General features: G+C 54.7%; 1 protein-coding gene across 3 annotated transcripts in view; it reads left to right on the forward strand.

Annotated features, from left to right (window-relative positions):
- LOC125464514 (unconventional myosin-Ic-like) overlaps positions 1 to 21,795 on the forward strand; it is a 145,125-nt gene that overhangs the window by 70,838 nt on the left and 52,492 nt on the right. The window contains exon 1 of one of the 3 annotated variants that reach the window (XM_048556947.2): positions 6,704 to 6,945. The exons of the other annotated variants lie outside the window; for them this stretch is intronic. Within the exon in view, the coding sequence (XP_048412904.1) occupies positions 6,919 to 6,945 (27 nt within the window). The 5' untranslated portion in view covers positions 6,704 to 6,918. Of the gene's footprint in view, positions 1 to 6,703; positions 6,946 to 21,795 lie in introns of those variants that run through there. 3 annotated transcript variants of the gene reach the window in all.

Consider the following 21,795-nt stretch of genomic DNA (forward strand, 5'->3'; position numbering starts at 1 on the left):
ATGAATGACGGGGAATCTCATAAAGGTTTATAAAATTCTAACAGGAGTAGACAGGGTAGATGCAGGGAGGATGTTCCCGATGGTGGGTGTGGGTCACAGTATGAAGATTTGGAATCTTGCCCCCTCCTCCCTTTCTCTCCCCCCTCCTCCCTCCTCCCTTTCTGTCCCCTCTGCCCACTTTCTCTTCCCTCTCCTCCTCCTCTCTCCTCTTCCCCCATTCTCTCCCCTCTCCCCCCATCTCCACCCCTCCCCCCTCCTCTCCCTCCCTCCAAACCCCCCACCCCATTCTCTCTCTCCCCTCCCTCCCACCCACCCCTCCCGTCTCTCCATCCTTCCTTCCTGTCTCTCTCTCTCCCCCCACCATCACCCTCTCCCTCTCCCTCCCTCCCCACCCACCCGATCTCCTTCTCCTCCCTCCCACCTTCCACACCCCCGTCTCCCTCTCCCTCCCTCCCCACCTTCAACACCCCCGTCTCCCTCCCACCTCCTCTGTCTCCCTCCTCCCCTCCCCCAACCGACTCCCTCCCCACCCCCCCATCTCCCTCCCCCACCCCCCCATCTCCCTCCCACCTCCCCGCGCCCCACTCTCACCATCTCCCACTCCCCCATTCCGTCTCCCTTCCCGCCAACCCCCATCGTCCACCCCCCGGTCTCTCTCCCTCCCTCGCTCCCCCACACAGCTCCGTCTCCCTCCCTCCCCCCCACACACCCCCATCTCCCTCCCTCCCACCCAAATCATCCCCCCCAACTCACAACCCCCGTCTCCCTCCCACCCACACCCCCCCGTCTCCCTCCAACCCCCACACACTGCTGCCCAGTCTCCCTCCCTCCCCCGACACCACACCACCCCCCGTCTCTCTCCCTCCCACCCACACACCGTCCCCGTCTCCTCCCACCCACACCCCCCACGGTCTCCCTCCCTCCCACACCCTCCCCGTCTCCCTCCTCCCACACACACCCCACCGTCTCCCTCCCTCCCACCCGCCCACATTCCCCCCGTCTCCCTCCCTCCCACCCACACCCCCCCCCACACACATTCCCCCCCCCGTCTCCCTCCCTTCCTCCCACCCACACCCCCACCCCCCACCGTCTCCTTCCACCCCCACCCCCATCTCCCTCCATCCCTGGCACCCCACCCACACACCTCCTCCCTCCCCCCCACCCACACCCCTCCTCCCACCCGCCCCCTCCCACCCCACCGTCTCCCTCCCCCCCACCCAAACCATTCCCACCCACACCCCGTCTCCCCCTCCCCACACCCCACCCCGTCTCCCTCCCTCCCCACACACCCCGACCCCGTCTGCCTCCCTCCCCCACACACACACACCCCCCCACCCTGTCTCCCACCCTCCCCACACCCTCATCCCGTCTCCCCCACCAACACACACACACCCCCACCCCGTCTCCCTCCCCCCCCACACCCCCACCCCATCTCCCTCTCCCCCCACACCCCCACCCCATCTCCCTCTCCCCCCGACCCCGTCTCCCTCCCCTGCCTCCCCCCCACCCCGTCTCCCTCTCCCCCCCACCCCGTCTCCCTCTCCCCCCCACCCCGTCTCCCTCCCCTCCCTCCCCCCCACCCACACCGTCTCCCACCCCCCTAACACCTCGTCTCCCTCCCCCCCCACACCCCGTCTCCCTCCCCCCCGACACCCCGTCTCCCTCCCCCCCCCCTAACACCTCGTCTCCCTCCCCCCCCCCCTAACACCTCGTCTCCCTCCCCCCCCACACCCCGTCTCCCTCCCCCCCGACACCCCGTCTCCCTCCACCCCCACACCCCGTCTCTCTCCCTAGCCCCCACACCGTCTCTCTCCCTAGCCCCCACACACAGCCGCACACCGTCTCTCTCCCCAGCACCCACACACACACCCCCACCCCCGTCTCCCTCCCCCAGTCCCCACACACACCCCCACCCCGTCTCCCTCCCCCAGTCCCCCACACACACCCCCACCCCGTCTCCCTCCCCCACTCACACACACACCCCCACCCCGTCTCCCTCCCCCACTCCCCACACACACCCCCACCCCGTCTCCCTCCCCACACACACCCCCACCCCGTCTCCCTCCCCCCCTCACACACACACACACACACACCCACCCCGTCTCCCTCCCCCACTCCCCACACACACCCCCACCCCGTCTTCCGCCCCACACACACCCCCACTCCATCTCCCTCCCCACACACACCCCCAATCCGTCTCCCTCCCCCCCACCCCACCCCACACACCCCCCCCAGCGACTCCCTCCCCCACCCCACCATCTCCCTCCCACCTCCCCGCGCCCCCACTCTCACCATCTCCCACTCCCCCATTCCGTCTCCCTTCCCGCCAACCCCAAACCCCGTAACCCTTCCCCACTCCCCGCCAACCCCCATCGCCCACCCCCCGTCTCTCTCCCTCGCTCCCCCACACAGCCCCCGTCTCCCTCCCAAATCATCCCCCCAACTCACAACCCCCGTCTCCCTCCCACCCACACCCCCCCGTCTCCCTCCATCCCCCCACACACTGCTGCCCAGTCTCCTCCCTCCCCCCGACACCCACACCACACCACCCCCCGTCTCTCTCCCTCCCACCCACACACCGTCCCCGTCTCCCTCACACCCACACTCCCCACGGTCTCCCTCCCTCCACCCACACACCGTCCCCGTCTCCCTCACACCCACACTCCCCACGGTCTCCCTCACACCCACACTCCCCACGGTCTCCCTCACACCCACAACTCCCCACGGTCTCCCTCCCTCCCACACACACCCCACCACCTCCCTCCCTCCCACCCGCCCACATTCCCCCCGTCTCCCTCCCACCCGCCCACATTCCCCCCGTCTCCCTCCCCACACCGCCCCCGTCTCCCTCCTCCCACCCACCCACACACCCCCCCACCCACATTCCCCCCGTCTCCCTCCCTTCCCCAGTCTCCCTCCCTCCCCCCCTCCCATCCCCGCCCCCACCCACCCCCTCCCCCCCACCCGCCGCCTCCCTCCCCCCCCTCCCCAACCATTCCCACCCACACCCCGTCCCTCCCTCCCCACACACCCAGGACCCCGTCTCCCCTCCCTCCCCACACCCTCATCCCGTCTCCCCCCGCAACACACACACCCCGACCCCGTCTCCCTCCCCTCCCTCCCCCCCACCCCGTCTCCCTCCCCCTCCCTCCCCCCCACCCCGCCTCCCTCTCCTCTCCCTCTCCCCCTCCCTCCCTCCCCCCCCGACTCCCTCCCCCGACCCCTCCCTCCGACCCCTCCCTCCCTCCCTCCTGACCCCTCCCTCCCTCCCGACCCCTCCCTCCCTCCCTCCCGACCGCCCGACCCCCCCCTCCCTCCCGACCCCTCCCTCCCTCCCGACCCCGACCCCTCCCTCCCTCCCTCCCGACCCCTCCCTCCCGACCCCGACCCCTCCCTCCCTCCCGACCCCGACCCCTCCCTCCCTCCCTCCCGACCCCTCCTCCCTCCCGACCCCTCCTCCCCTCCCTCCCGACCCCTCCCTCCCTCCCTCCCGACCCCTCCCTCCCTCCCTCCCGACCCCGACCCCGACCCTCCCTCCCGACCCCCCCGACCCCTCCCCTCCCTCTCCCGACCCCGACCCTCCCTCCCGACCCCGACCCCTCCCTCCCTCTCCCGACCCTCCCTCCCTCCCTCCCTCCCGACCCCTCCCTCCTCCCTCCCTCCCGACCCCGACCCCTCCCTCCCTCCCGACCCCGACACCCCCTCCCTCCCGACCCCGACACCGACCCTCCCTCCCGACCCCGACCCCCCCCCCTCCCTCCCGACCCCGACCCCCCCCTCCCTCCCGACCCCGACCCCCCCCTCCCTCCCGACCCGACCCCCCCCTCCCTCCCGACCCCGACCCCGACCCCCCCCCCCCCGACCCCCGACCCCCCCCTCCCGACCCCGACCCCCCCTCCCGACCCCGACCCCCCCCTCCCTCCCGACCCCGACCCCCCCCTCCCTCCCGACCCCGACCCCGACCTCCCTCCCGACCCCGACCTCCCTCCCGACCCCGACCCCGACCCCGACCTCCCTCCCGACCCCGACCCCGACCTCCCTCCCGACCCCCGACCCCGACCTCCCTCCCGACCCCGACCCCGACCTCCCTCCCGACCCCGACCCCGACCTCCCTCCCGACCCCGACCCCGACCTCCCTCCCGACCCCGACCCCCCCCCTCCCGACCCCCGACCCCGACCCCCCCCCCGACCCCCGACCCCCCGACCCCCGACCCCCCCCGACCCCCGACCCCGACCCCCCCGACCCCGACCCCCCCCGACCCCGACCCCGACCCCCCCCCGACCCGACCCGACCCGACCCCCCCCCGACCCCGACCCCGACCCCGACCCCGACCCCCCCCCGACCCCGACCCCCGACCCCCCCCCCACCCCCCCCCTCCCCCCCCACCCCCCCCCCTCCCCCCTCCCCCCCCCACCCCCCCCCTCCCCCCCGACCCCCCGACCCCCCCCCCGACCCCCCGACCCCCCCCCCCTCCCCCCCGACCCCCCCCCTCCCCCCCGACCCCCGACCTCCCCCCCGACCCCCCCCCCCCCCGACCTCCCCCCGACCCCGACCCCCCCCCGACCCCCCCCCTCCCACCCCGACATCCCCCCCGACCCCGACCCCCCCCGACCCCCCGACCCCCCCCCGACCCCCCCCTCCACCCGACATCCCCCCCGACCCCGACCCCCACCCCCCCCCGACCCCCCCCCCCTCCCACCCGACATCCCCCCCGACCCCGACCCCCACCCCCCCCGACCCCGACCCCCCCCCCGACCCCCCCCTCCCCCCCGACCCCCCCCCCGACCCCCCCCCCTCCCCCCCGACCCCCCCCCTCCCCCCCGACCCCCCCCCTCCCCCCCGACCCCCCCCCCCCGACCCCCCCCCGACCCCCCCCCCCCCGACCTCCCCCCCGACCCCGACCCCCCCCCGACCCCCCCCCTCCCACCCGACATCCCCCCCGACCCCGACCCCCCCCCGACCCCCCCCCTCCCACCCGACATCCCCCCCGACCCCGACCCCCCCCGACCCCGACCCCCCCCCCCTCCCCCCCGACCCCCCCCCCTCCCCCCCGACCCCCCCCCCCTCCCCCCCGACCCCCCCCTCCCCCCCGACCTCCCCCCCCGACCCCGACCCTCCCCCCCCGACCCCGACCCCCCCCCTCCCCCCCGACCCTCCCCCCCGACATCCCCCCCGACCCCGACCCCCCCCCGACCCCCGACCCCGACCCCCCCCCCTCCCCCCCGACCCCCCCCCTCCCCCCCGACCCCCCCCCCCCCTCCCCCCCGACCCCCCCCCTCCCCCCCGACCTCCCCCCCGACCCGACCCTCCCCCCGACCCCCCCCCTCCCCCCCGACCTCCCCCCCGACCCCGACCCTCCCCCCCGACCCTCCCCCCCGACCCCGACCCCCCCCCTCCCCCCCGACCCCCCCCCTCCCCCCCGACCCTCCCCCCCGACCCTCCCCCCCGACCCCGACCCCCCCCCTCCCCCCCGACCCCGACCCCCCCCTCCCCCCCGACCCCCCCCCCGACCCCGACCCCCCCCCCGACCCCCCCCCCGACCCCCCCCCCGACCCCGACCCCCCCCCCGACCCCCCCCCGACCCCCCCGACCCCGACCGACCCCCCCGACCCGACCCCCCCCCCCGACCCCGACCGACCCCCCCGACCCCGACCCCCCCCCCCGACCCCGACCCCCCCCCCGACCCCCCCCCCCGACCTCCCCCCGACCCCGACCCCCCCCCGACCCCCCCCTCCCACCCGACATCCCCCCCGACCCCCCCCCGACCCCCCCCCCCTCCCCCCCCCCGACCCCCCCCCCCCCCTCCCCCCCGACCCCCCCCCCCCCTCCCCCCCGACCCCCCCCCCCTCCCCCCGACCCCGACCCCCCCCCTCCCTCCCGACCCCGACCCCCCCTCCCTCCCGACCCCGACCCCCCTCCCTCCCGACCCCGACCCCCCTCCCTCCCGACCCCCCTCCCTCCCGACCCCGACCCCCTCCCGACCCCGACCCCCCTCCCGACCCCGACCCCCCTCCCTCCCGACCCCGACCCCCCTCCCTCCCGACCCCGACCCCCCTCCCGACCCCGACCCCCCTCCCTCCCGACCCCGACCCCCCTCCCTCCCGACCCCGACCCCCCTCCCGACCCCGACCCCCCTCCCTCCCGACCCCGACCCCCCTCCCTCCCGACCCCGACCCCCCTCCCGACCCCGACCCCCCTCCCGACCCCCCTCCCGACCCCCCTCCCGACCCCGACCCCGACCCCGACCCCGACCCCGACCTCCCTCCCGACCCCGACCTCCCTCCCGACCCCGACCTCCCTCCCGACCCCGACCCCCCCCATTCCGCCACCCCACCCCATTCCGCCACCCCACCCCATTCCGCCACCCCCACCCCACACACCCCGCACACCCCGTCTCCTTCCCTCCCCACAACACAACACCCCGTCTCCCACTCTCCCTCCAACTCCCGTCTCTTCCCTCCCCGTGTGACTCTCCCACTCCCCTCCCACTCCCGTCTCTTCCCTCCCCGTGTGACTCTCCCACTCTCCCTCCCACTCCCGTCTCTTCCCTCCCCGTGTGACTCTCCCACTCTCCCTCCCACTCCCGTCTCTTCCCTCCCGTGTGACTCTCCCACTCTCCCTCCCACTCCCGTCTCTTCCCTCCCGTGTGACTCTCCCACTCTCCTCCCACTCCCGTCTCTTCCCTCCCCGTGTGACTCTCCCACTCCCGTCTCTTCCCTCCCCGTGTGACTCTCCCATTCCTGTTTACGCGGCTCTGGTTGGTCGCCGTGTTGCTGTATTATTTTTTGGAAAGTCCAGTCGGAGCGAGAGGGTGTGGGAGGAATGAGACAGAGCGCTGATTGTGAGAGGCAGAGAGAGAGAGAAGGAGCGGCCCGGGCCCGGCTTGAAGCGGACACCAACAGCTGCTTGCGGCCAGAATGAAGTTCCGCAGCGGCCGGCCTGGGGTAAGGACTCTCACTGGAGCGGGGCCTCGCCTCCCGTCAGAAACTTAGCTCGTAGCACAGAGACCGACTGGACCGGAGCTGCACTCATTAGGACTGACTGGGACTGGGACTGGGACTGGTCTGTGCTGAGCTGGTTTAGTTTCTGAATTTGTTGGGATATCTCTCCACCAGTTCAGGTTAAACTGGAGTCACATCCCAGGCCAGACACAGCGAACAAAAATGGTAACACTTTGTAACTTGCCCTTAGTTAAATGTGTATGATGAGATGTAATTTGTTCCTGGTTCAGGGGTTCTTGTTATTTCCAAATTTTTGAACAGTTACTTGAAATGACAAAGTTTAATGTTACTTTTAAAAAGTCGTCGTATCCGAGATGTGTTTATTCTGTTGACTGAGGTGGTGAGTTTTGCAGGTCTGTGTTGGAGTGTTTCCAACCACCCGGTTGCCGAACAACCTAGAATCTGCAGCCAGATCAGGCATACAAGGAGATTGGAATCAAAGTTCTGAAGTTAAATGTCACTGCCTACACGACATTGCTTCAAATTTCTTCTATTGCCCTTTTGAGCGTGGAGTACAATGTACCTTTCTGTTCAAGATAAGTAATGTCAGTTCATCGGTTTGACTTCTGAATCTGTCTAAGCTAGTTAACCAGGTTGCATTTCAAACCTGCTTTCCATCAGGAGCTGTTGGATTCCAAGTAGTCCCTTTTCAAAAGTCCACCCCATACTGCAGTTTTATTTCTTTAAGAAAATTGTCTAATTCTGAAGAAAATGGGCATTATTGGTGAGAGCAGCATTTATTGCCTAATGCTAATTACTTCTCAAAAAGTTTGCCTTCCACAACTATTTCAGCCTTGATTCGGTGCTGAAGGAGCGACTGATAGATGCCGTGTTAATGTTACAGAGGCTGAGTTATTGACACAGGACGAGTTCAAATCCCATCGAGGTAGCTGAGGGAATTTAAATTCAATTTACAAAATAAACAATCTGGAATGAAAAGCTGGTCTCATTGACAGTGATGATGAAATCATCTGGTTGACATAAAACTCATCCGGTTCTCTAACTCTGATCCTGATGTTCTTCACTCACCTGGTCTGGTCTACTTGTGACTCCAGATCCACAGTATGATGGTTGTGTCTTAATTGCCCCTTGTGGTGAGTGTGGAAGAGGAGGTAGGAGAGGAGTGAGGAGGGGGAGAGGGCACTTATTTATGAATAAGATTTAGAGGAACACTAACTGTTTTGGGGAAACATTGACAGTGGAGTTGGCTTGGAGAGAGGAAGCTCAAGATGATTGTATCACATGATGAGGTTTTTCCTATTATTGGGGAAGTTCGGTGCAGGAGGCTGAGACATTTGGATAAATGATCATATCGGTTGCTCCTGTCTTACTGTAAGATCAGTCCAAATAAGGTATCTCATGGGTTGAAGTGCAGTGATTTTAATTGCTGGTGATGTGAGTCTTGACCCAGCGCTAATATTCCCAGTTCAATCTCATCACCACCATAACTAATAGATGCCCTTAACGTTTGCGTGGCCTGCTTCATAACCAGCCTGGAACTGGGACTAAGTGTTTCCTGACCCTTTTAACCATTCTCATTGCTCACAATGTTCATATTATCTCTATGCAAATATTGGGAAAAAATGATTTTTTTTTAAAAAAAGGAACTTCTGAAGTTTATCTTTGCTGATTATTACCTCTGAGTCATTTGGGGTTCTGATACACATTTTGGAAAGCATAGGCATCTAACAGATTTTTGATAGTTTATTGCAATAAAATCAAAGATGTTTCAGGAGAGAAAGAAGCTATTTGTTCTATCAAGCCTGTGCCAATACCAGTCCTTCATGGATTACGTGCTACAATCCTATTCCTCTGTTCTTTTTCTGAGACTGTGCTCCTGTCCAACTGTCATGTTAGTATCTGAAAGTATGTCTCTCTCTCTCTCTCTCTCTCTCTCTCTCTCTCTCTCTCTCTCTCTCTCTCTCTCTCTCTCTCTCTCTCTCTCTCTCCATACTAAACGCGCTGCCAGTAGCCCCCCTCTCTCCCTCTGTCCCTCTCTGACGAGCATGCAGTACTGGATAAGTCAAGAGGAATCCCTCTGTGTGATTCAGATGCCAAAAAGTGAACAATGGATGGTAGTAATGCCAAGATTGGCAGGGAGTGGCTGTCCGTGTCTCTCTGTGCAGTGCCTGTGTGTCCCACTCTGTCTGTCTGTGTGTCTGTCTCCCTCACTATCTATTTGTGCATCCGCGTGTCTCTCTCTCTTGCCCCCCTCCCCTTTCTTTCTGTATCCTTTAGTGTGTGTGTCTGTCTGTGTCTCTCTCTTTGTTTTATTGTCTGTCTGTATTTGCCTCTTTTTCTGTTAGTGTTTGTGCCTTTCTGTACACGTGTGGGTGTCTTAATATTTGTGGAACCATATGTATCTTTGTATCCCAGGGAAACAGCCGGGTTGGTGGGGTAGGCCGTGGTGTCCCAGAGAGAGAGTATGGTGCTGTAGGGAGTGGTCAGGATGCATAGATCCAGAGGAGGGAGGGACGGGCCTAGGTAGTCCCCAAGGGTTATTGGGGGCAGAGGCTTCTTCCTTGGTGTTACAAGTATTGTGCCTGGCTGATGTAATCCTGGTCAGTCACTGGCTTTGCAAACTCTCTCACTGTGACCGGATTCCTTCACTGTTGTTTTTCCTGAAACACAGATGTTAAAGTAGCCCTTTTACAGTGCTGATTCTGTAAACCAGAATATTCCTGAATTGTCACAGGTCCAGCAGATTTTTAGAACTCGGTATTTGTAGGAAAGATCCAGAAGTGGCTTAGAAATAGCACAGCATTGACTGTGGTCCAGGAAATGGGGTGGGGTCATAGTGGGAGTACGCTGAAAGTTTACATTTAAAAACCACAAATAGTATACAGACAGTAAAAGGGAATGATTCACTCCTGTCGCTGTATGTATGACTTGTGTGCATTTATCAATGTCAGCTCCCATACACGTGTAACACAATGATTTGTTCCTAACTAGGTAATGTTCCAGAGCTGGACCTGACAGATTTGGTGCGTTAGGCTGACAGAACTGTTAGGAGACATGGGATTAAAAGGCAATCATACAATAGTAAGACTTTCATTTCTGTAGTGCCTTTCCACCCGTTCAGAGTGTCCCAAAGTACAGTGCAAGTAAATACATACATACTTTATTAGCTGTATTGTTTTAGGAGTCACAAGCTAATTCATATACAGCAAGCTCCCACAAACAGCAATGACGTAATGACCAGACAGTCTGTCTGAGGGATGTACTCTGTTAAGGCTTTGTCTGGGCCAGTGCAGTAAGACAGTGGTCTGGCCATCGCTAACTGGTGGGAAAGGTATTGTCACAGTTTTCTCAGTCTGTTCAGAAACGATGCTTCATCCTGCCTGCAGCCCTCGAGCTATCTCTGCATGTCTCTGGGTGGATCCAAATGCAGTGAAATGAAGCTGAGGCAATGACTTTGTGGTTTGTGCAGTTTTGTGAGAAGTTCTGTTTTTAGATGCATTGAAGCTAAAAGTGACTGTCCCGGGACAATGCTGAAACAGCTGGAATCTACAATATCAAACACAAACTTAGGCCATTCAGCCCTATTCTTTACTGATGGCCGTGTACCAGTGAGAAAGCTCTAAACCAACCTCCTTCCACTTTCTGTATCTCACTGTATTAGCAGATCCTTCTATTCCTTGTGCCCTCGCATTGTTCATCCAGCTTCCTCTTTAAAATAGCAATATAACTCTTGACCACTCCCACTCCCTATGGGAGTGAATTCCACATCCTCCCCACTCTCTCATGAAGGCGATTTCCCCAAATTCTTCATTGGATTCATTTTGTGACTATCTTATATTGACAGCCCTAGTTTTGATCTCTCTGAAAATCAAAGAAAATATCTCAATGTCTACCCCATAGGAGCCATTTATAATTAAAAACTCTCCATTGGCCCACCCCTTGGTCTTCTCTCTTCTGGGGAAGAGTGACCCAGCCTGTTCACCTGTCCCAGACGATTGTTTTATCCTTTCAATCCTCGTATAGTTACAGTCATAGAGCTGAACAAAGTGGAAACAGACCCTTCTATCCAACTTGCCCACGTTGACTAGATACCATTAGTTAATCTAGTCCCATTTGCCAGTATTTGGCCCATATCCCTCTAAACTCTCTTTATGAATCTTTTCTGAACATTCTGCAATGTCTTCATTTCTTTTATACAACATGAACATCAGAACTGGCCACAGCACTGCAAGTGTGGTCTAACCAAAATGCTAACATGTTAAAAATAACTACCCTACTTTTGATTCTGCCCCTCTTGGAATGAATCCGAGTCTTTCACTTACATTTACGAGCCCTTATTTATCTGCATGACTTCTTTCAATGATTGTGTCTGCATCTCTAACCCTTCTGCTCTTCAGGACCCCCCTTTTGTTTTATCATGGCTTCACTATTCCTCCCACCAAAATGAATCACTTCGCTTTTAGTTTATATCAGCCTCAGGATTTAACTCTGTGTGCTGCCGCAGTTGGTTCTCATGTGCCTGCTCTTGTCTGTTTGATAGTCCTTGGCCCTTTAATACATTGCATTTGTGTAGAGCAAATATAATCTGGAGTCATGTCCCTGACAGTAAAAGCTTTAGGAGGAGATTGGGGTGTGTCAATGTATGATTTTAAAATAACCAGGTAGTGTATGTGGTTTTACTTGGAGACAGACCTGTGCAGTTAGAGTGAATACATTTCTCTATTACACCAAGTCTCCAAGTTTCAAGCTCCACTGCCAAGAATGTATCGAGTCAAGTATCTCCTGCTGATACAGACATTTCCACCTTACGCTCTGCCAATTCTGAAACCAGTGTTGATGCTTCAAATAAAAACTCCTTCATGCCTCTGCAGTCCGCTCTCTCCCTCCCTGATCCACTCACTTTTCCTCCCATGAGCCCTCATTCTAACCCCCACCCCTTGCTCTATTCCCCCACCACCCCCTCTCCCTTCACTGCCCCACCCCCCTCTACCTCTCTCTCCATCTCCACTCCACCCAATGCCCCCCTCCATTTCCACCCCACACTGTCTCTGCCTCTCTCTCTCTCCCCCTGCCCGCCCCCCCCTCCACAAACACACACACACACACACACACCCCCCCCCCCCCCGCCATCCTCCTTCTGTCTTGCATCCTCTGCCATTCATTCTGTGCCTCTCCCTCCCGCCTGGATACATTCCTGGCTAAATTTGCAGATGACACAAAGAAAGGTCAAAGTATGTTGTGAAGGTGACATAAGGACAAATATAGATACATTGAGTGACTAGGCAAACTGTGTCAGATGGAGTAGAATGTGGGGAAATGTGAAATGGTTCACTTTGGCAGTGAAAATCAACAAACAGAGTATTCACCACCTGGAGAACGACTGTGAAGTTCCAAGATACAAAGGAATTTAAGTGTTCCAGTTCAATTTTGGTTCAGTTAAAAGGGCCAGCACATGTGCTGAATGGTCTGTTCACATGCTATCATTCATTTTGATGACTTTCTTTCTAAGTGAAACCTCAATGTGTGTAACCACCCCTGAAAGAAATTGAGTTTTTAGAATTATGACAATAATATCTCCTTACTGCTAACATTTCCATCTGGCTTTCATCCTCAGATGGTCCACAGTGACTCATGAGCAATATGGTCAAAGGAGTTATTATGGTGAGGTAGGAATTGTGGAACCCAGCCTGCATCCAGCAAGCTCCCACAGACCCCAAGATCATAATGACTGGATGTTTCAATGATGTGGACTGAGCAAATATGGCCTAGGGCACTGAGAGAATTCTGCTCCTCTTCAGATCCTTTCTCATCCACTCAAGAGAGCTGACAGTGCCCTAGTTTAATGTCTCATCTGAAAGACAGCACCTCTGAAAGGACAGCACTGGGGTACAGTACTGGTGGGGGATGGGTCTGTCACTGTATAACACTGGGGTACAGTACCGGTGGGGGATGGGTCTGTCACTGTATAACACTGGGGTACAGTACCGGTGGGGACAGGTCTGTCACTGTATAACACTGGGGTACAGTACTGGTGGGGACAGGTCTGTCACTGTATAACACTGGGGTACAGTACTGGTGGGGACAGGTCTGTCACTGTAACACTGGGGTACAGGACTGGTGGGGACAGGTCTGTCGCTGTATAACACTGGGGCACAGTACCAGTGGGGACAGGACTGTCTCTGTATAACACTGTGGCACTGTACTGGTGGGGACAGGTCTGTCACTGTATAACACTGGGGTACTGTACCGGTGGGGACAGGTCTGTCACTGTATAACACTGGAATACAGTACCGGTGGGGGACAGGTCTGTCACTGTATAACACTGGAATACAGTACCGGTGGGGGAACGGGTCTGTCACTGTGTAACACTGGGGTACAGTACCAGTGGGGACAGGTCTGTCACTGTGTAACTCTGGGGTACAGTACTGGTGGGGACAGGTCTGTCACTGTGTAACTCTGGGGTACAGTACCAGTGGGGACAGGTCTGTCACTGTGTAACACTGGGGTACAGTACCAGTGGGGACAGGTCTGTCACTGTGTAACTCTGGGGTATTGCCAATGCAGCAAAGAGAGGGTGTACCCTGTCATTGCTATATTTCTGCAAAAATTAGTTAGTGATGCCTGCATCGAAGAATAGGTTTATCTGTGACACTGGCTGGATGATTTTTCACCATGTGCAGCACCAGTAAAATATATTTGTTTTCACATGTTCATGCAAAGTGAATTCTGTTAAATGTTGTGAAATGCCAGCTGAAGGCTAATACATTGCAATTTTCTCACAAGATTAATCTTAGGAAGCTAGCTCATGTTTTTGGACTGAGATATGTTCATAGCTGTTCTCTCAACCTTGCTGCCCTGCTGCGTGTTGTGACCCAGTTCCAGAGATCCACTGTCTCCCTGCGGCGCACTGGCCTTCTGCCTGATCATTCACTGCTCCCAATGAGGAAAGGAGGGAAGGTGGCACTGAGAGATCCTGAATGGAACAGGAGCAGGGCAGCCTGGTGGTTGTGGTGGGTAGTGCCAGGCAAGTGCAGAACAAGTGAATGGAGCATTCTGTGCGTGCACAGCATTGGCATCAATGATTCCACACGTACCTTCAGATGGAGTGAGTGCTGACATCCTTCCATATGAACAACATCAGCAGCACTGACCTCCTGTTTTGCGAGATGAGAGAGGACCCGAGCAAATAGCTTATCACAAACCTGCACAGGCTGCTCACTGGGAGGATTGTCCCCCACTTTAGGAAAGATGTGAAGAAGTTGGAGAAGGTCAAAAATGATTCTCAAGAAGGATTCCAGGGATAGAGAACTGCATATGTGGATGTAGATTGGAGAAGTTGGACCATTTCCTTTAGCGAAGGGAATCTGATTGAGGTAATTGTGGAGAATTGTTATGACGGAGAAGCTGTTCCCACTGGTACAAACACTGAGAGTAAGAGGACGCTGGCTGAAACGAGAAAAATCTTCTTTATTTGACAAATGTTTATGATCTGAAATACGCTGACCAAGAGTGCAGTGAATACAACTTCAAATAGGATTTAAGATCAAATTAAATTATTTAACAAAGACTCAGATTTAGGGCACAAAGCCAGAAGAGAAACCCAAGGTGAATCAATCATTTGGAGATGGGCTGAAGGGCTTCCTGCACTGTAACAATGCTGTAATTTTGTGCACAGTGGCTGGTGCAAAATGGGATTGAATTCAGTACAGAAGAAAGCTTCATTGACTCTTTTAAACTGAAAATAATGCTCCCTCCAAGCTGTCCCCAACAAACATTGCCAGAAGAGGTACAGCACGGTGTTTAATACGGAGTAAAGGGCATGCTATTCTTTTAACTTGAAATTAAACCAAAAGTAAAGCTCCCTCAACACTGTGAGCTTGACCGAGATCTTACCAGATCTTACACCAGTGGTAGCGAAATGTTTGGAGAAGATTCTTAATGTTAGGATTTAATTGCTTTTGGAAAATAATGGACTTAATGGGATAGTCAGCATGGCTTAATGCTATGGGGTCTTATCTCACAAATTCGGTTGTGTTTTTTTAGGAAGTGATGAAGATAATTGATGAGAGTAGGGCAGTCAATGTTGTCTACAAGATCTTTACTGAAGTATTTCACAAAATCCCACGTGGTAATAAAAAAATGATTTGAATGAAAATGTTGATGGTTTGACTACTAAGCTTGCAGACGATACAAAAATTGATGGAGTTGTGGATAATTAGAAAGGATATCAAAGAATACAGCAGGATATAGATTGGTTAGAAAGGTAGAGAAATGACAGATGAGGTTAATCCAATCACGTGTGAGATGCATTTTGGGAGGTCAAATGCAGGAGGAAAGTATACAGTAAATGGCAAGACCCTTCGAGCATAGATATACAGAGGGATTTTGGGGAGCAAGTCCATAGCTCCCTGAAAGTAGCAACACAAGTGGATAAGGTGGTGATGGAAGAAGGCATACAGCATGCTTGCCTTCACCAATCAGGACGTTGGTAAGTCATGCTGTAGCAGTGTCAGATTTTGGTCAGGCCGCATTTGAAGTGTTGTGTGCAGTTCTGGTCACCATACTAAGGGAACGATGTGGAGGCTTAGGAAAGAATACAAAAATGGTTTACCAGGATGTTACCTGAGTTGAGTTGTATTAGCTGTAAGGAAAGCTTGGACAAACTTGGATTGTTTTTGCTAGAGCGTCAGAGGCTGAGGGATGACCTGCTAGAAGTCTATAAAACTATGACAGCCATGGATTGGATGGATATTAGAGTCTTTTTCCCAGGTGGAAATGCCAAATACTGGGGGCAGAGGCTTAAGGTAAGAGGGGGTAAGTTGTTTACACAGAGGGTGGTAGGTGCCTAGAACACCCTGCCAGGGAATGTGGTAGAAGCAGACACAATTGCAGTGTTTAAGGGGCATTTAGACAGACACATGAACAGGCAGAGAATAGAGGGGTATGTACCATGTGCAGACAAATAGATTAATTTAGAATGGCATTGTAGTCAGCACATACATGGTAGGCTGAAGGGCTTGTTGCTGTGCTGTGCAGTTCCACGTTCTGTGTAACCCTTTTAAAGTGAATGTGAGGCTGCCTTTACTCTTTTTAAAAAGGTGAAAGTGAACTGTAAGTAAAGCCTTGAGAAGACTGTTCCCTGTCAAACTTTCCTAGGGCAGGGATAGCACAAGGTTAGATATGGTGCTAAACTCTCTACCCTTTAAACTGCAAGTAAAGCCCTCACGACACTGTCACATCAAACATTGCCAGGGTAGGTGCAGGATGGGGTTAGTTACAGAGTAAAACCCCCGCTAGTTTTGGAATCCTTTGAGTAGGATTTGAACCAGTGACCTGAGGATATCAGTTTAGTGATATCATACGTTGCTGTCTACTCTATGAGCAGAGTCATCAAAGGAGAAATGGGAAGAGTAAACTTTCATTCCCTGACCAGGGATCAAATCAAGCCACGAGTCCTTCCTGTGCAAGTTCCCTGTACGCTGTCCCCTTCAAACACTGGCCTACACTGCTTTAGTAAGACTGTGCTTGGTCAGAATGGCAGAGTTTTATCTGGCTGATTAATACCATGTTCTGAGAGGTGTGAGACTCGCGAAACTAATTTTCCTTGTCAGAGTTGTTGGCTGTTGGTGGGCGATAGTTAAAACCTGAGCTCTCTGCTGTGTCTGGACATGTCCACTGTTCGGAAGGAGATCCCAGGAAGTGTTCACTGTTCCGGTCTTTATTCACAGAGAGGTGATAAACAGGCACAATGGCCTTGCAGCTGCAGTACTGGAGGCAGGGAGACTGAGTTCCCAGCCACTCTGCCCTGATCCACTTCCTTTCCCGAGCTTGCCAATCTTTACCAGGTTCCCTGCTACAGTGCAGCCACTCCAGGCCAATGCCCATTGCTGGAATACTGCCATCCCAGCTCCCACAGCAGGCCTGCTGTACAGTCTAAGCCTTGCCTTTGTTGCATTCTGCACAGGTTAATACAGTGAATTGCATTTTTAGAGCAGCCTCAGGATGCCCCAGAGCTGCTGACAGCTGACGAAATAGTTCTCAGAATGGAATGGCTGTTTGCTCTCTTCTGCTTTTGCAGTGTAACCCGATATTTTTTGACGGGTTTAAAGTTGGAACATCCTGCTCTGATTTGGAGCTCAAAGTATTGTTTAGCGAGAGTGTGTCAAGTTTCAGACAGGTTTCCCATAACTTGGCCAACATCCCAAAAAACCAATCCAGATTTTCTTGTCATTGCTGTCTGTGGGATCTTGCTGTGTGTTAATTGGTTGCTGCAGTTCCTGCATAACATCAGTAACACTATTTCAAATTGTATATCATTGGCTGGTGAACACTGTGGGACAACATGGGCTGTGAGAGATGCAATGCGAGTGTAAAATTGATTTTTTGTTTCTTTCCATTTTGATCTCTGAAAGTTAGGGAACAGGCAGTGGAGCAGACCCAGTGTAGGAGCTGGCTGTCTGTAGCTGTCTGTTTTGTTAGCAGGGCTTGGAGTGGGTTAGTGTTGCTGCTTCCTGCTTTGTACCTGTTGAATGTGGAGTAACCTGATTCACCCAATTTTCACAGACTCCGTGCCTTGTACTTTTTCTGATGTGTTCAGTTAGTTGCATTTCGGCTGCTTTGTCCTGGCCCTCTCTCTCTCTCTCTCCAAATGTCAACACCCTATCAACAACAGCTGTTAATTCAGAAGCATATTCCCAGTCCTCCCTTCCCTCTTCTCATCTGCATTTCCTTAAATATAGGAATTTGTAGGTCCAGCACATTTTTATTTAATATGAGAGTTTTAAATGAAAGTTTACTCCTCGTTTTTTCTTTGTTACTCGTGTTCTGGCTGTTTAATGTGATCACATTACTTGTTTGAGTCTGAAGCTGAGTATTGTGATAAAGGATAGTTTTACATGGACACCTTGTTTTCACATTCCCTGATCTGGCATGTCCGGAGACCCCAGAAGATCTCCCTACATCTCTTTGCATGCTGGGTTTTCCTCCCTTACGACCCTACAACCTGCCGACTGCAGTGTGTCAGGAAGGCAGCTCACCACTTCTCAAGGTCGGATAAGGAATGCCAATAAATGCTGGCCCTGTCCCAGCCACACCCACATCCTATGAGAGAATCCTAGGAAAAAATTGTGCTTTTAAGACTCCCTCTCCCTTTCAATCAACTTTTTTGCCCTGCCCCTGTTCTGGGTTTGAATCAAATTCAATCTCTTAAGAAGGGTCACTAGACCTGAAATGTTGAATGTTTTTTCTCTCTCTACAGATGCTGCCAGACTTGCTGGTTACCAGGAGAGTATAATTTGTTTTTGACCCAGTCCAGTCTCCTGTCATTCATGCAATGTATCCACGGTCTGTTGTAATTGGAGATTCTTGCCTTTTTTTGCTGAAAGTTCTGTTTCTCTTGGTTTCTCCCAGGCTACTTGGCCCAGGATGATAATCCAACTCCTCTACAATCCTCTGGGTCTTCAACTACTGTTAAAATCAGGGCTCAGTCTCTCTCACGTTTTATCTCTCTCTCTCTCTCTCTCTCTCTCACTCTCACGCACACACACCACTCTCGCACTCAAACTCACCTCTCTCTCACACACATAGACAGAGTCATTGGCACTGCAGCTATGCAGTTGAGAAATGGTCATTAATTAACTGCGAATCAATCGTGTAGTGGGCAGGACTTCTGGTATGTGATAGCTGCTAGCAGGTGATGTGGCAGTAGTGAGTCTGCAGTGACTAGAGATGAATTTCCATGCCGTTTGTCAGTGCCCCCACACAGCCTGCGCTGTGTCGAATGATGAGCAGTGTGCTTGTGAATCACTCTTTGAATTGCTCATCGTTTTTGTTCTGACTTGGAAAGGAATTTTTAAATGTAGAATTATAGACAAGTTACAGCACTGGAAAAGGCTAGCCAGCCTCTTGGACAGATCTGTGAAAGAGCTGTCCATTTAGTTCCTCTTTTGCCCCAATCCATCTTCCTTCCCTCCCTAATCCCCCCACCTCTATCTTGCCCCACAACCCTTGCTGTGAAGAGGTTTGGAGGAAGCAGTTGGATGCGGTGGGGTGGTTTGCATGGATGTAAGATTTTGGAGGAGAATGGAAAGTATCAGCTGCACAGAGAAACTAACAAAGTGCTGGGGGAATTGCTGAATGTAATTTATCATTTAAAGAGGCAGTGGACATATAAGAGGTATAATAAAGGAAAATTTCAAGGGAAAACAGAGAGGAAGAAAAGTTTGGAAATTGAAGTGAGTAGTTGGCAGATGCCGAGACTGGTTCAGAACAGAGGGACACAGAAATATTGTGGGCATTTGGGCAGATCACCTGATGGTTTATGATCTTGTGAGGTCTGTTACTATACATTTCAAAGTTTCAAATCATCTACAAGCTTTGAAGTTGTGCCCTAGATCATTGGTAACATACTGAGATGGGGAACAGACACTCACTCCCTCTCAGAGAATCTGGTACACCCTCCAGCCCCTACCTGGGATGTGAATTTAGGGAGTGCCCTCCCTCACAAGGCACGGGCTGCAGATTCCTCAGGAGGTTATCTGGCAAAAAGGGCAAGCCTCATGAGCTGTGGCTGTCAAATGTTTCACTTGACTTCAATCTGGGGCCGCTGATGTGAAAAATAGCATGCTTCTTTGAAAGGCAAATCTAGCTGAGCAACATGCTCTGTCGAGTCTGTAGTCATTTTTGTGCATTGTTTAAGGGAGCAAAATCAGGGACTACAACCAGCCCCCACCCCATTGCAAACTCCAGACTTTACTTCTAGAGCTATCCGAGGTCTGACTTGATAAAAATTGCACAAAGTTATACAGAACCTTTAACGTCAGTAAAAACAAAATCCCATGCGTAATCAGATGGAACATTCTGAGCCAAAGAAAAGTGTATTGAGACAAATGATGAAAGTTTGGTTTGAGAAATTGATTTGAAGGAGGATCTTAAATGGGAAATGTTGGAGAGGATCAGAGAGGCAACTCCAGAGCTTTAGACGGGATTAGGCCTTGGTTATGAGCCAATATTTCCTGGCCTTTGGACTCATTCTAAAGGAGACTACGTAACACAGGAGGGCTGGATAACAGGGCAGGACTCGGTAACACAGCAGTGAGAGAACACCACGGAGGCTGGTATACTGTCGCCAAGTCAAACTTTTTTTTGTACATGTGGGGCGTCCTTGACACTGATCCTGCTCCCTCAGAGCCAGCTCTGAGTCAGCAGTGTGTCTACATCTGTCAGCCAGGGCTCTTGATTTGGGCTGTTAACCTGGTCCAATCAGGGAATTCACATTCTACGAGGTCCACCTGGCTGACCTCCTTACGATCCTTACATCCCTCCCCCTCTGAGTCTGAAGATATAAGCTAGCTCTTTCTTTTGTAGCTCCTGCTGTGACATTTTAGCACCAGGTCAGGTTCTTCTAACACTGCCTCTGATACAGGTGGAGTGCAATACACAGTAGCTTGCCTGTTGCACCCGAAGTACCTCGGAAGAAATTCATTCTCTACTTCAGGTGGCAAAGTCATCGAGGTGGCATAATCCACCGTGTCAATCTCAAATTCCCAGATATCATTTTGGAGCTTTTGCATGGTCCACATGCTTGTCAGAGCTGTCCCACCTACCTGAACTTTATACTTGACAGGAGCTGACCTTGCATTGACCATGCCTCCTACCCATGCAGGGCCGTTGCTGTGATTTCTTCACCAAAATTTGTCCCCTGAAGTAAACTGCTGTTCTCACTTAATGAAGTCTTGTGTCCGTCATGAGCGTTCCTCTTCACCAGCTGTTTCAGATTTGCTAGGACCTGACCCTTCTGCGTCCAAGCTCTGACGTTTACAGCTGTGACTGGTGATACCACCAGTGGTGTATCTGTCAGCGGGATGCAGCTCATTGCATCCCCATTTAGTACCTGGCCTCCCAGACAGTGTTCCAACTTGTAATTATACACACTTAGTATTCGAGCCCAAAGCTGAATTCAGCCTGAAGCTGTGGGCGGCTCTGCCTTATCCTCTTTAATGAGATCTACCAGGGGTTTGTGGTCCATTATTATCATAAATGTATATCCATAAAGGTGTTGGTGCAACTTGCTGACTCCAAATATGACCCCCCAAACCTTCTTTCTCTCTCTGGGCATATGTACGCTCTGCATTAGTCAAAGCCGTGGATGTATATGCTATTGGACGTTTCTCTCCTTTTGGCCATCTATGACCTAATACTGTCCTGATGCCATATGGGGAGACGTTGCATGTCAACACACTTGGGATCATTGTGTGCCAGCACCTTAGAGGATGATATCTGTTGCTTCACTTCCCTGATGTCTATGGCTTGGCTATGTGACCATTTCCATGGCTGACCCTGTTTCTATAGCAGGGGTAAGGGTGCCAGGACGGAGGCCAGGTTATGTAGGAGCTTTCCATTATAATTCACAAGCTCAAGTGAAGATCCAAGCTTAGGTGCAGACGTAGGAAGTGGGGCATGTTTGATCGCCCTCGCTTTATCTTCCAACGGGGGTACCCCAGTCTTGTCGACTCTGTAGCCCAAGTAGGTCACCTGGGAGGGCCCTGGAACACACATTTTTCACTACTGCCTGGGGGAAATGTCTGAGGACATTGTCCAAGTTCTCCAACTGCTCCTTATTAGTCTTCCCTGTTATTAGCACCCTACTAGATAAACATCAACCTGGGCTAGACCTTTTTAAAATGTTCTCCACCATCTGCACAGGCTGCTGATACCCCAAAAGGCACTCTCATCTGTTAGTACAAACTTTAATGAGTATTAACTGTAGCATAACTTCTGGGATTCTACATCTAATGGCAATTGCAGGTATGCATGGCTCATATCCAGCTTCAT

This window comes from Stegostoma tigrinum, chromosome 27, assembly GCF_030684315.1.
Source record: "Stegostoma tigrinum isolate sSteTig4 chromosome 27, sSteTig4.hap1, whole genome shotgun sequence".
NCBI classification, from domain to species: domain Eukaryota; kingdom Metazoa; phylum Chordata; class Chondrichthyes; order Orectolobiformes; family Stegostomatidae; genus Stegostoma; species Stegostoma tigrinum.